We start from the raw sequence: 15,984 nt of genomic DNA, 5'->3' as shown, positions 1-15,984 counted from the left end.
TATCTAGTTGTGTTGCTGTGATACTGATGTTTGTGTATGTGGTACTGATACACAAATAAACATGTTGGTATTGTGGGAGAGTGCATTCTGGTTGTTGTGAGCACCTAAGCAGTTGAACATTTGTTCTTATATCTAGTGCTGCTCGATACTTTAGAATTTACTGTTATGTCTACTTGAGCTGCTTTGATACTGTTGATACACACATAAATGTGTCGGTATTTTTGGTAAAAGCTTTCCGATTGTTGTAGGTGCATAAGTAATTGAACATACTATTTACACAGTGGTGCTGTGATACAATGGATTTATTATCGAACAGACTGTTTGATATCTCTTGGTGCTTCTGCAGTCCTGATAAACAAATAAGTATGGTGATATAGTTAGAAAATGTGTTCTACTTGATTTGCACAACACAGATCATTGTACTGGGCAGGTTCAGGTACAAACCCAAAATATGCTCAGGTTCATAGTTCTTTTGTGATAGCTAAATAAGAGGTGGACTGGCATATGTGTGGTGTAGAAAAGCGGCTACTGAACAATCGCCACTGCGATATTTTGAAGTTGTTGTGTACAAGAAGTTCGATTTCTGACACAGGTTTTCTCCATATGTTGATCTAGAAAGCCAGTATGTGCAGTTTATAAGATTGACTGTATTTACTGCTGAGCTGCATCATTGTCTAAATCATCTGCTTGCATGTACTAGTGACATTCTGTATGTTCTTTGAAGCAATTTTCAAGTCGTATAATGATCGTGTGACCCATGCATGAATAAAAGCATACGAAACAAATAAAAGCAGGTATTGTCAGCATGTTTACTTTGGAACATTTGCTTTTGTGATGGTCTGCATGCTGAGCAATTCAATGGCAGTTTACAGTTTTGTCCTCCCAAATTAAGGTTTGATGGTTGCGGCTGTAGGTTTGCTAAATGTTCAATATGGAAAGCCTAAACCAAAGGCTCAAGTTCGTACATATAAGATTGGCTAATATTTCCTAGCTTGATTCTGAATTATAACCAGTGATGCTACGCTTAGAATTTTTTGTCTTGGGGAAGAGTAATGTACCTTGAATGAAAATCTATAAGAGAGTAGATGACGGTGCCTGGGACCCAATAGCAAGTGTTATAGTCATTGGTCAGTGCATGTATTTGGCAGTGTATAATAGCGAGCAAAAGTCCAGGACCATGGCATCAGCGAAAATTGAAAATTTATTTTAGCAGAGTTGTGCAACTTGGAATTGTATCAGTGGATTGCGTTAGTTCAACAGGCACATGCAGGCTGTGACACTTCATTTCAGCCTTCATGTCTAAACTACGAACAAAAACTTTTTACGTGGAAACTATGGTTTTCAGACTTTTGCTCGCAACTGTACATGGCACTATTGCAAAGGTTTGATGTGTGATACTAAAATTTAGGCTGAACCTCAGACACCTGTTCTAAAAACATTTTCTTGCACAGTTTACCTTTCGCATGCGCCAAGATGGATAGTTACATCACTCACATGTTTAGGTGTAACATAAAGCAAGCGTGAAGGAAAAAACACGTTTGACAGTGGCATGCAACAAAATGAATACTTGCGTAATAGCATAAAAAAATTCATCAGAACAAAAATTTTAAATGCAAGAACAAGCAGCCACAATGAAAAGAACCCAACTATAGATTTTACATCTTAATCAGACAATTTTGATGGCCATGCTTTTGTAAACTGGTGCTGCCGAGGTTTTTTAAAGCTTTGAGGACTGTGTGTTTGGGGCGTTTCTGCCCGCTGCATTTTCCAAAGTGAGCTAAATTCGGTTTCTGCTGCAGTAACATGTTAGCAGATTTTAAGTTCAAATTGTATTGAATGGCAGTAGTTAGACCTCGATATAACGAAGTAGGTAAAATTGGCAATTTGCTTCATTATATAGAAATTTCGTTGTATTGAAATTCGACCTTTTATGCAAATAAGTAGTCGCCGATCGATTTTTCTTACACGGAAAGGGGCCGCAGAATTTTCTGAATGATTGGGAAATAGGAAAAAGCAAATTTGAATGAGAAAACAATCCATTTTGATGAATTTGGGAGTCGGCAATGAATGATACGATTTCATGCCACGTCGACGATATCTTCGTATAGGCGGTACGAATTAAGCCACGCTCTCGCGTGCATTCCGCCCCCGCGGCTGATAGCGTCGTCCGCACTCGGACGACGTCATCATGAAAAGCGCCAGCAGCGGGGAGCGAATGTTTCGTCTGCCCCTCGTTCAACGGGTCACCGAAACTAGAGGTTACCCAACCTTCAATACTAAACGCACGGGAAGACAGGTTACATGATGCCACACCGTCTCTGCACGCCCACTCTTTGCACACGTGGCAGATCACCTCTAAAGCAGGGTGCGCGGCTTCGTATGCGCTCAGCCGCGCTTATGCGCATGCGCAGCCACGGCCGAGGTGCGCGCTTGATCGGGTTACCATAGAGAAAGAAATACCGTGGTCTCGCTCCCCTCCCCCTATTTCCCTTTGCTCGCGTGGGGAGGCGGCACTCGTGTGTGAAGCCACCATCTTTCTCGCCCTCGCACTTTCACTCCCGCCTAAAGCACGAAGTGCACTGGGCGCGATAGGATCTTATCGCACTTGGACTTTAAACGGAATGTGATGCGGCTTCACTTCGGCGGTAGCTATTGCCACGCCGCGCGCGATTTGAGAGGTGTGTTTGCAAGCAGCCGCTTGTAATTGAATCATTTGACCATCTGCATCCGCGCAAGTTTACATTTATTGTCTCGGCATTCCTTTGCTGCAGAAGCAAAGTTTCGTTATATTGAAATCGCATACAAACTCACTTCGTTATATTGAGGTTCTAATCACGTGGTGTTCTATGGACAAGAGGTTATGAAAAGTTACACTTTGTTTCGTTATATTGAAATCGCATACAAACTCGCTTCGTTATATTGAGGTTCTAATCACGTGGTGTTCTATGGACAAGAGGTTATGAAAAGTTACACTTTGTTCCATCAAGAATTTAATTAAATTGAAGTTCGTTATATTGAGGCGTAACTATACTTTGCTGAACGTTGAAATAACTTTTTTTGACCCAGTATCCAAATTGGTTATGGTAATTGTGTCGGCTGTGGTAATTGGTATTTTACCAAAAAAGTGGGTGTGGGTTATTTTATGATTGAGCTTCTCCAATTCAATGTTGCATAAGAAGATTTTAAATTTCAGCTTCGCTCAAAAACCATATGGACTTCTTGTACCAGTCCGCTATGTTGGAAGTGAGGATGTATGCCACTCGCACAACACTGTCTTGTAACCATTTTCACGGCACTTGTTGCACATGAATAAAGTTTTCCACGAAATTTTATTTTGACCAACTTCTGTATAGATAGTACCAATACATTTGGCTTTTGCAATCGCAGAGTATCTCGGAAGGGCAAGAAGTGGAAATTGTTGCACGCCTTAACTCTGGTGTTGTAAGAGGTGCGCGCATTTGCCCCAACTAGGCAACTCTGAGGTACTATATTTTTGGAAAGTTGTATAACATCCACAAGTTCCAGTATGCCTGTGGCAATTAAAAAGTGTCGTGTTCGTTGCTGTGGAAGCTGCCTTGCGAAGTTGTATACCGTGAGACATGGATGTTAAAAATAATATTTTAATAAGCTGAAAGATATTTTAGCCTCATCATTAGCCAGATTTCGCACAATCAGATGCTATATCACTTCAGTGACACAACCTTTACATGACTATTTCTGCGATAAAGCCGTTGATTGCATGAAATGGTCCCAACTTGTATGAGTGGATGGGCTGAAAAAGTGCCTTGTTTTTCATGACTGTGTTCCGAGTTAGGGAGACTCCTTTTGCTGTGAAATGTCTGTTAATTACACAGGTAGTTGCAAGAAATTTAGTTCTGTGCTGTGATTTGTACACCAGAAAGCTTTATTAGAGTACACTGCAATCCATGTATAACACTTTTAAAACAGAAAGCTGTGCAAAATAAGAGATTTTGAAGTTGAAAGACTATGAGGTGGTTTGTTAGGTACTGATAAGCAAGAAGGCTGTAAGTCTGTGTTCTTCTCAGTGAAGGTTGGCAGTTGTATATAATATCCAGCCGTGTCATGTAAACTGATGAGGGACCTTAAAACCATATGACATGTATCTAGTTTTCAAAATTCCATAATTAGCAACCCTGGAAAGTTGCTTTCCAGCCAGGCAGTCTTGACCACTGTGCAACTTTTACATTTATTACAAGGGTATTATCAGGCATTCTTGAAGAATTGCTAAAAGAGTCATTGAATCAATCTAATATGGTAGTAACCTGCTAGAGACCTCACATCATTTGTTTTATGCCAAAGTATGACTACTATTGCAGAGAAAATGATGAATTCAGCATAAGTACAGTTATGAAAACTGGGTACCATCACCGACAGCTTGAACAAAGAGCCATTAGTAAACAAAGTTGATCTCTCTCTTCTCATTCCCCCTACTGTTACTCAAACTTCCTGCAGTGAAAGGGGTTCTTTGCAGAGTGATCTTCGGCTGCGCCCATGACTCTCGAGTTAATGCTTTGCCACCTATGTTGAGTTGGAAAGCACATTTAACACAATAAAGTTTGGTGGCTGCTAGCGTGTTTAAGAATTAACTGTGGCAGTTGCATGCAGTTTGTACTGAAATAAGAAACAGCTTGGAACAAGATTGGTACAACCAATGCCAGTGGGTCAGTGGCATGGCTGGAGCCGTTTCGCCGTGCCCACTAATGAAGAAATCTTGTGGTCATAGTTTCGGTATGCATGGGGCGCTTACTTTAACTAAATGTATTCAGTTCTGCATGCAGATGTACCAGAACACACACAAAACAGACAACCTTGGGCTTATGGTACTGAATGTGCAATAGGTGACCTGTACTACTGTGCAAGACATCTTGGTTTTGTTGTGATCTTTTCTTGTTCTTCCTGGTCTTTTTGCCTTTTGGTGTCTGTTCTGTGTATATTCCACTATACAAGGTGATATTATTTTATAATTAACAGGCTTTTAAAAATTGCAATGTGACAGCAGTGCGGGTGATGTTTCCACATACATTTTATTACGAGGGCTGCCAGAAAGAAACCCACACAATATGCATATTTAATAATAAATCACTAATTAACTTCTAAACCACAACATTCATGGTAATTATTTATATGGCAGAAATAGGGGCAATAACTTTTAAATACTAGCTGAATTTTTTAAAACTCTAAAATCTGTGCACAGTTCTCTAAGAGAATTTTGACCAGTGACGTTATTTACATAATAAATTTAAATCATAGTAACTGAGAAATTTTTGTTGCCAGCACTTCTGTGCTGGCCAGGTTAACTTTCTTGTGATGTGATGGGTGCATTCAATTATGCTTGCCAATAACACCAATAAATATTTCATCAACATTATCGCTTGCTTGGCAAGAATTGATATCACAAATCTGTCAATCGCATCTAATAGTGCATCCAAAGCGAACAAAACTGATTTATCATACTACATGGGCATTAAATACTGCACTTATATTAGTACGACTTTTGCAAAACCCTTCTAAACGTTGTAACAAATTCATGCAAGATATACATTAATCCATCAAATTTGTCAGCTTTGGATGTTCTTTCAGATGCAGTTTACAGAACTGCGACATAATTTCTTGGTGCAGAGTTTGTGGTTTTGTAAACTTAGTAATTCTATGTTTTTCAAACAGCATTTTTTGGCGATATTTGTAAAAAGTTTAAGCCCTAAATCGAAATTCCACGTCAACAGTCGCTAGAATTTAACTTTCTCTCTCAACTGCAACAAATTTCATAAAAATCGGCCAAGGGGTTATCTTAAACAGCATTTCTGTGTTTTACACATATTTGAATAGGCTGCATAAGATATTCCTAAAGCTTTGTCTTAAGCTTACTAACTCTGCTAATATCTAAGCTTCTTGTATTTTACTTGCAAGGGACATGGAAGTTTGTATAGTTTATTTAATGCATAGCAGGCAACACTGCTGAAGCTAGGCAAGTAGTGCAGTTGTAGACATCAAATTCCAAGAGTTTCACAGCGTGGATATTCTTGACCTGCGATGCCTTTTTACAAAATAAACACTTTGTACGTTACTATAGCTTGTGGTGGTCACAAGGTTAAGTCAGATTACATATTACTTGCGTAATTCATGCTTCCAGTATATGGCCTATTATGTTATGGTTGTTAGAACATATGATACACTGTGGCTGCTCATCTAGGAAACATGTCACTTTGTTTATTTGGTGCTAAATAAGTTCAGATCTTCGATGCCTTTCCTGCAATAAATACATAATGTTTTGCTAAGTAAAAGTATGAAACTTAATATTACATTGAATCCCACGATGTGTGCCTATATCTTTCTTTCATATGTGTCGCACTATTTTTTGGTTGCACATGCGAGCAGCGAGAGAATTCTCCATAGCCTTCGTAGCGTTGCCTGGTACGAGCAAAATGAAGTACTATAGACATTTCAGCATTCTTTCTCCTTCCTGAAACTTTTAATTCACTTGAGCTCAGAAAATGTAATTTGGCTTTCATATCCCCCTATTAGGTTGCACATGAGATGGAGCTGTGAGGATTGAGTAAATAAAACAGCATTACCATGCAAGTTTCAGCCAGGTAAGCTGTGCATGTGGTGTGATCATATGCCTCCTTGCTTACTGGCTATTGCTTGAAACCTCATGTGCCAGAAGTATCATGAAGCCTGGAACATATGCAGTGGTTTCCAGTTACAAATACTTTTGTGTATACTTCTAGCTGTGGTCAGCAGTGCTTGCTTAAGCACTATGGTGCCATTGTTATAACTGTTTTTCTTTATTAAGGTTTGCCTGTTGCTTTGGATTAGTGACTATGTCGTTCTACTGCGAGCACAAAATCATGGGTTAAATTCTGGCTGCAAAGGCTACATTCTGATAAAGTCAGAATGCAGAAACGCTTGTGTACCATGCTTTGGGTGCATGGTAACAGGTAGCTGACCTATTCTGCCATCACTGAGTCTGTGAATGGCCTCCTCCAGCTTGAGCTGCCTCATCTGACTGATGTTACAGCCATGCCTCCGTTTCTTCTATGCTTAATGGATGCTTCTATGCTTAATGCCTGGTGTCAGAGGCTGCCACCTATGTCAAAATGATAAGTCCTACTACTCTTGTCAGTGACTATGTGTAGCTCTCAGCCACTGGCTGGGTGCTTCACTCTGAATAACATGTTTGTTACCTTTACTGATAAAACGTGTGCTTCTCTTTGCCTTCTGCCTTCTGAACTTTAGGTCTTTCACTGAAATGTTTCTGCAAGCTATACTTAGAGGCCTCCACTGTGGCAGGCCTCCTTTTAACTCACTCAGCAGGTTTGGCACACTAAGTCCCCGAATTTAATTTTTCTATTAAAGTTTAGGAAGAGCTTCTCTATGTGTGTGTTTCATGTTCCAGCACCAGGCCTGTGGCACCATACTCACTGCTGCTGGTCTACTGCATGGCAATCGGTGAGAGCTGATGCCTGCTTTGCAGCCTAGATTTCAATGAGGAACTTGTCCGTGCAGGCGTGCATACTACCTTAATGGCGATTTGGATGTTGTAACGAGGTTTCTTCAAGGGAGGGCCTCTACTGATGATCGGCAATGCATGAGCACTTGAAATTATAAATTCTTTTGCAGCAAACAAACAATACTTTCTCTTAACAAACCAACAGCGCAGTGAAGCAGTAGGAAGCACTACTGGGGTTTGATGTGCGATTGTGGAGGTGCTAGAAGTGGGGGCCCCCAGTGATGCTTTGAACTGTTATAAGTAAGTCTTAGTTGCCCCTACGCAAACACGAGGATTTCATCAAGCCAGGAAGAGGCTTGGCATTAACATTGGGGATAGCAGGGAGTTGCCGTAGCCTGACAGAGGTCTGTTGACTGGCTCGCAAATTCTGATGGATTAACCTCCACTTCCATCGCATTGAAACAAAAGCTGTTTGTAGATATGTGGCAACCTGAACTACTTGCTGTCTGATTCTATAGCTAAGTTTTCTGTTGGGGGCAACAGTTAGTTAAATCTCAAAGATTTGTGTGTGTTTGTTTTTTTCAGCTTGAGATGCCAGGATTTGCTACAACAAACCTGGGGTGAATTTGATCCACTACCAACCCTCAAGCTAAGACAGTCATTCTGGATCAAGTCACTCTTGAAAAAGAAATGAAAGCAAAAAAATTTTCCTGTCTGGTGCAGTGCTGTAGCAGCTATTGAGGGTGGAGCAGTTATCCAATGCTAATGCCCAAATTCTGTTTTTTACACATATTCAGTGCATCACTCACTCTAGTGAACCTGATGTAAAGTGAGGTGCATGTAAAGTGAAATGTTTTTTGAGAAAATGACAATGCAGACAAACTATACCTTAGAGGGTAGCTCTATTTTTTTAATAACACCTTTTATTTTTAAATTTTATAATCAACTTTCCTGATGTGTCACAGTCAGTGATCAGTTACCATATATACTCGAGTAAGAGCTACACTTGTGTAAGAGCTGCAACCCCAACTTGTCAGCCAAAATTTCACGAAAAAAAAGAGCAGAAATTTTAAAAGATACACAGTGCCCTGATTAGAGCTTGTCTGACCAGTCATATTGTTGCACGAAGCTGCTAGCAGAAAGTGTCTCACAGCATACGGTACACCATTCAAGCTAAAGCTTGTGGTGTACACAAAGCAGCGTAGCAGGCATGGAGCTGGCTACAGCCTCATTGTTGAAAAATATATATATATGTGTCGGTGGTCCATACAGAAAGGGAACCTCATAGAAAAAAAAAAATGAAAACAATAGCATTTCCTCTTTTGTTACATAGTGATCAAGGGGATCACGCATGGCGAAAAACTTGGACTATGATAAAGTGCCGCTATGTAAAGGCCGCCCTTGTCAAAATATAAAAACAGAAAGAAAGAAAGAAAAGAAAGCACGCCCCTTATGCGGGTATATACGGAATTCATATTCAAACATGGTTTTGTCATACTTTTGCTGGATTGTACAATATTGCACTGTCGCTTTTTCGTTTTGTATATGTGACTTCAGATGCATTGCATGTATGTGAGTGCAGAAGAAAATGCTTTAAAGCTTGGTATGGGTCTTGCACATGGTGTCACGTTTTGAGACTCCAGGTGCTCACCTGTGCCTAATCTGTGTGTTGGCAGACGCCACAGGGGTCGATGGTGCTTTGGAGCATTAGTATGTACACACTTACTAGATAATTTATGCGAACCAGGAACAATTTCACAACTTCACTATATGGGCTTTTTTGAGCGTCTGGGAAACAGAATGTTCACTTGGTGACACATTTCCTGTCCTCCTGTGCATTGTTGGGCATTACATTCATATTAACCGGCTACCTTCACCATCGCTCAGTATTTGCTTCATGCTGCAATTGTCTTGCCTCTTGTTTTGTTTACGTTGTTGCTGAGTCACTGTGTCCCCTAGCTGCATTTCTTTCATTGCTTATATGCATTGTGAACCCAGTTCTTATGCAACATTCATGCGTCCACCAGTGACTGCACAATCTAAACACTTCCCATTGCTTGTTTTTTCTGATAGCATCTATGCACGTCTGCTGGTGTGTTGCTCTTTTCCAGGTATGCTACACTTGTAGATGCAGATTTACTCAGTACATTATTTTTCAATGTTGTGCCAAGGAATGGTGAGCTAGTCAGTATATGGTTAAATGGAGTGCAGGGACCATAAAGCTACCTGTGCATATGCGAAGATGTGCCTCCACTGTCTTGTACAGTCAGCATCAAAAGTTTATGAGACACAGGATATGCGGAAAAGCTGGATTCCCACATATCCTCGTATTTAGAGTTTTCTTTCTGCAGCAGTCAGTGTGACCTACATAGTTGTCGATTCAGTTTGAAGTAGCATGCTTCACCAGAGCAAGAGTTCATAATTTTCGTTAGTCTGTGCCCCCATAAGCTTTAATGCTAGCTAAATCGGTCATCTCACCTTTGTGTGTAAGCAAAGCTAATAAAGGTGTGTGTAGCTAAAGTGACGTGCACAGCTGTGCCTTACACTGCACGCCATTTCATCTTGTGCTGTCTCTCATAGTGCATCAAGCTGTGCACTATGAGTGTTTTTTTTAATGCCCTGTGTGTTGCTCTTTCAGGGCCAAGAAAGACTGGTGTCAAGGCCACATCACTGTTCACCACCCTGGGAAAGATGCACCTGTGCAAGCTGTGCAGATATGCTACGATCAGCTACCCCAACATGGTGTTGCACCTGCAGAATCACGCAAGCAAGAAACCATACAAGTGTCCCCACTGTCCACGAGTCTTTGAACACTTGAGGAACCTTTATAGCCACTCATTCACCCATCGGAACTGAGGGACGTTCAGCTGCCTCACTTGCCACTGTAGCTGTAAAACACAATACGAACTACTGCACCATATGTGCAAACACAAGTAGACAGTCTTCCAGAGCTGTGAACAAAGAAGTGATTGAAAGAGAGAGTGCACTCAGCTACACGAAAAACATCTGTTGGTAACAAAGAGTGTAAGGTGCTTGCAAGTGAAGGATCACCATTCCTTTTTCTGCAGCAGCTGGATCCTGTCTCTTTAGGACCTCTTCTGATATACAGGATGTGACATTTAGCACTCTGTCTTGAGTACAAGAAGCTGTGATGTGCACCTGTCATACTGGGCAGCCTTTTATTTTCTGTGTGAACCACTTTCAGTGAGGTGCGAGCATTTGACCTGCACTGCTGGTATCACCAAGTTGATTAATAATGAAAAAAAGAGTCGGTGTGCTGCATGGATGTGATGTACATGGCAGGCACACCTTGTTGCTGTAAACTAAGCATTGCATGACTAGCTGTAAAGAGAAAATGTGTTGAACATTCACGAAGCTACTCAACTTGTTACGGTGCTAAAAAAATATTGTGCTCTTCATGTCAGTGCCATGAAGATTCAGCTGTTGGTTTGTAGTATATTCAAAGGATCTCTGAATAAAATTTATCCCTCAGGTGGGATTTTCTAGTTACAAGCAGTCTACTTGTCATTACTAATCTTGAACTTTGTGGTCTACGTGCAAACAATCCAATTGCAAACTACACTTCACATAAATAGTTAGTAGGTTTTAACTTGTACAAATGAAATAGTGTGAAGTCTGACAGTAGATTCGACATGTGTTTTGTAATGTACATAGTATAAAATAGGTCAACAAAATCCCTAGGCTTTGAGTGTCTACGTGTTTGTAACCTGACCCCTATATCTTTAGTGAAAAACAAGATACTTGGTCATGTTGTGTGCCTTTTGACTTTTGCCTCATAAGGTGTAAGTGCACTTTAAGCAAAGCCTTTGGTAAATTGACGATGACCTAGCAATGAGCACGGGCCAATTTGCACTTTGGTTATCTTATTGTTTTACGCGAATAGCCAGAGGGTCTGTGCATGACTGGAAACCCCTCAAGCTGACTAATGCTAGAGAATAAATTCGCGCCATGCACCATTTTACACTTGGCAGTAGGGGTGTTCGAATTGAATACATGTATTCAATAAAAATGGCTACTGAATATTCAGTTGAATATATATAATATTTTCTCATATCTAAGGTAACATGAAATACAAAGCTTGTATGTAGCTAGTTAGGAAAAAAAGGTGAAGCCTGTATACATTGATGCAGGCATGTAATCCATTTATAATTAGACATCCAATGAACTGAAGAGCTTGTAAATGTCAAACAATTGCTTCAGTTATCTGGGGCACAATAGCAACAATGTAATGAGTAAAGGGAACAACATTTTACTACATGTACAGTGTTCTGTTCATTGAAGCAGAGAGTTGTGATACTACACAACTGCACATTGTTTTAAAGGGATGCAAACATTGGGAGACTGGTCAAATAAGAACTCGGAACAAATTTATGTATTGGCTTGCTTTTAGGCAGCTTTTGTTATTGAATGACTGGAAATTATTTGCCAGAAGTTATCTGCTCACTGTGTGCTCATGAACTTGAGCTCTGTGCAACATCAGCAGTGCTCCTGCAGCAGAATCATTTGGAAGAGCCCTCACACTCCTCGTTCTGTCTCCTTTGAGACTGCTATAAGTGTTTGCCATATATATCTGAAATAAATTTCATGGATATTCAACAACTTTGAATAGTGAATTGTCAAATTGAATATGAATCAAATAACAAAAACTTATTGATCCACATTCAGAATTTCAACTATTTGCGCACCCATTCTTAGTGGACAATGCTGTGGAAGCTATGCAAGTAGTGCAGTCGTAGAAGTCTGACTCCACATGCTTTGCAGTACAGGTGGTTTACGATCTGCAGCGCTAACTGCGTAGTGCCAGGTCACAGTACAAGTCCCCAGTGATGAAGGTCTCATTTCATTGGGGTGGAGATGGCAAAACAACCATGTGTGGAAATTTTGGTGACTGGTGAAGGACCTCAAGCAGTAGTATGGATGGAGGTAACCAATGCAGCATCTTTCAATGGCCTAATACTCTCAAAAAGCCAGGCAGGTCATTCAACAACACTTTGTAATGCAGTAAAACTGTCTGTTATGGTGAATGTGATTGTGATGTCTTGATAATCCACGTTTCGGTGCATCGGTTGTGCATTGACATATGCACAGCACAGTGTATGCTTGTGTTCTTCCATTCTGTTCATCAATGTTCCTGTTGGGTAAAAGTGGTCTTTTTTTATTCTTTTCATATTTTTTTCAGTATTATCTTAAGACATCTTCATTAATAATTAACACATACCTCCTGTCAGTGGCTATAAATAGATTGATGCAAACACGTGTGATGAGCCTTTCCTGTTTTGGCTCTCTTGCGTGGCATTTTGCCATTTTACTTTGTTGTGTTTACTTTGTTGCTTGAGCAGGCATGGAATTGCATTGTTAAACTTTGTTTAAGTAGTGCTAGGAAATATTTTAGTATGATGAATACCTACATTCATTTTGAAAGTGCCAAGGTTTCATATGAACTCCTATCGTGGTCTCCTGTAGTTATGCTGAGTTAAAGTTATCACAGTACAAAATTTTAATGCCAATACCTTCTCACTGTTCACTTTCCATCTACAAGTTTATGCCTACCATGACATATATTTAATTACCTGTTCCTTAACACATATTTAATTTTAATTGTTTACCAGCAAGGCTTAAAGACTATGCATGAACATTATGATGTGTTACATCTACAGTTATCAGGTGAACGTTTATTTGCTGTGTTATGCATAAACATGCTACCACATGTGTATGAAGCCAAACTAATTGCAAGTTATGAGGCAACATGGTTGGGGCACCACTGTTGCATTACATTTGGATCTGTCTCCTTCGGCAATGAGTGTAAAGGCTGCTCTCTACAAATGCTGTCAGAATGAGCAATTTTTTGTGTTCTTAGACTGCACAAATTAAGTGTTAAAGTAGAAAAAAGAAAAAGAGTGCCTGAAGTTGGTGTCTATGTTTGTTTAAAATTGACGGCAACAGTCCCTTGGACAGGGCATTTTTGCTCTTTTGCTTCTTGTTTCACAGGTGGCTTTTGTCGTGTGCTGTTGACCTTACACATGTGGTGTCAAGTTCTGAGGTTGTTCTTGAAGTACGGAGTGTCATGTCTGTGTATTGACTGTGAGAATGTGTGCTTCATTGAGAGACAAAAATCAAATAGCTAGCATTTCTAAAATAGTGGGCAGTAACGTCAGCCCATCATTTTATGAGATGGCAAGAGGGGGGAGGCATCGTGAACGCATGTGAGCCGGAACAATGTGACAGTTCTGTTCCATTTGCTTTCTTTTTCACACTTCCCCATTGGCTTCAGTGACACCCAACCTACATTGTTATGAAAATTTGTTCTGGAGTGCCAGGTAATAAAAAGGGTGGTAGCTAAGCTGTGAGGAATGGTTATTGTTGAAGACATTCTAGCGCTTTGACATAGGAGGCTGGAGTTGAGTAGCTTGCCTCCTGCCACTCACTAATTATGCACACTAAAAAAAGCTATGCTAAGGGGGCAATGGTAAAGCGTTTGGCATACGCTGAACTTGAACAAGAGACATAATGTGAAGCAGCTGCAGCATTGCGTGAATTGGAAGCAGTGTGAGCTTCATCCAAAGAATCTGCAATTCTCAACAAGTACTTTATGCTGACACTATTCTGAAAAACAGCATAAGAAATCATGCAGAATCTTTCAATCTATAGTTTATGTTCCTGGTGCTCTCTTTAGTTAGATAAATACTGATGCTGGTGGTCACTTCTGCATTTCTTTTGACTTGCATTGTAAAATTCTTGTTTTGTGTACTTCAAGCAGCATCTTCTGCAGTAGGTATCGTTTCTTTCTCCCAAACCTGCCCTTACACTGATGGACTATTGAGCATATTTTTTGTAATAGTTACTAATTATTAAACTTGCTAAAGGAGAGTCTGGTATAGATGTCTAAGATGTCCCTATGATGGCATTTCAAGAACCACAAGGCACTAAGATATGTTGTCAATACTGACTTGAAACATTTTATGGCTTGTTCCATAACTTTTTTTTATGCCAATGCGTTACCACAAGATTCTTGCGACATTAATTTATCTTTTGAGTGCAGCACTGGGCTGATGGAAAAAGTGCTTGGTGGCTTATGCTCTGTCAACATTTTTTTAACCTAATATTACCAGCACTACTTGCTGGCTGCTGCCAGAATATCATATGTGGGTGTCTTATTCGGATAACTATAAGTGCTCTTAGAGTATGTGAACAAAACAGTTGTATAGCACACTCTTATAAGTATACACTCCTTTTTCATACAACATGATTTGGGGCATTTTGCACATTAGGCTATGCTTTTGCGCTATGAAACTTGGTGAAATCCTTGGCAGGTGCTTCAGGGGGTAATGGTGCTATAGTGTATATTGGCATGTATGGGCTTGCCATATAATTTAAGTGAGCCATAATCAGCTTCATGTGTTGTGTGCAGCACCATATACTATATACCTTTTTTTGGCATCTCTGAAACAGACATATTGATACTATATCATTGACTGGATAATGTGCACTTGGTGATATATTTCCGGTTCTCCTTGCATTGTTGGGCATTATATTCATATTAATCTGTCACCTTCACTGTCACACAGTTTGTGCTTCTTGCAGCAAATTGTCTTGCTTTTTTGTTCCATCTTTGTCATTGCTGCTTTTATTCCATTGATTTTCTGCATTGTGAAGCCATCTATTATTCAACATTCATACATCCAATGTTGACTGCACTATGCAAGTGTTTTCATTTATTAACTTTCTCAGATAGCATCTATGCACCTCTGCTGGCATGTTGTTCCTTGCCAGATATGCTATCGCTGTGGATGAAGCATTGTTCATTTTCTGTTCATTGAGCCAAGGAATGGCAAGTTAGTCAGTACATGGCTAAATGGAGAAACAGGGACCTGTGCATGTGTGAAAATGTGCCTTTACTGGCTTGTGCTGTCAGGCATCAAAAGTTTGTGGAACAAGGCATTTGCTGGATTCTTGCAAAGCTTGAGCACGTCACCTCGTATTCAGAGTAGCAGTTCACAGTAATGTGTGTGATCTACACAGTGATGTATTCAGATAGAAGCAACATGCTTTAACAGAGCACAAGTTTATAATTTTCATGAACCCATGCTCCTGTAAACATTTGATGTTGACTCTACCTCACTCATGTCATCTTTGTGCATAGACAGAATGAAGAGGTCACAGAGGTGCTGTACTTAACAATTCCAATGTGATTTATTTTTCCCCTTAAAATTTACTTATGCATGACATGCGCATTAGAATTGCATACAGAACTAAGACTGCAGTAAGTGATGTTCAAATTCACCTCTCCCTCCCCAATCACAAACTTGAACTTCATATCTCGAAGGTTGTGCTGCTTTGCTATAGTGCAGTTAGCAGAAGCTCCCTCAAGTGGCAGGAATTCCTCATCATTGGACACCACCTAAACGGTGTCCAAATAATGCCCTACAACAACCTCACAGTTTTATCTTTTCTTTTTTCAAGTGATAAAAAATTGTTACTTTCCTCACTTACAA

The 15,984-nt window shown here is 40.1% G+C and overlaps 1 protein-coding gene across 1 annotated transcript; it reads left to right on the top strand.

Annotated features, from left to right (window-relative positions):
* The first annotated feature begins 920 nt into the window (after positions 1–920).
* On the top strand, positions 921–10,984 carry LOC142557125 (zinc finger protein 296-like). The gene is made up of 3 exons (XM_075668759.1): positions 921–6,611; positions 7,418–7,470; positions 10,110–10,984. Exons 1-3 carry the CDS (start codon positions 6,595–6,597, stop codon positions 10,325–10,327), a joined length of 288 nt encoding a protein of 95 aa, XP_075524874.1. The 5' UTR covers positions 921–6,594; the 3' UTR covers positions 10,328–10,984.
* Positions 10,985–15,984: the final 5,000 nt, after the last annotated feature.

Source organism: Dermacentor variabilis, chromosome 9 (genome assembly GCF_050947875.1).
Source record: "Dermacentor variabilis isolate Ectoservices chromosome 9, ASM5094787v1, whole genome shotgun sequence".
NCBI classification, from domain to species: domain Eukaryota; kingdom Metazoa; phylum Arthropoda; class Arachnida; order Ixodida; family Ixodidae; genus Dermacentor; species Dermacentor variabilis.
This window is presented reverse-complemented; position numbering and strand designations above follow the sequence as displayed.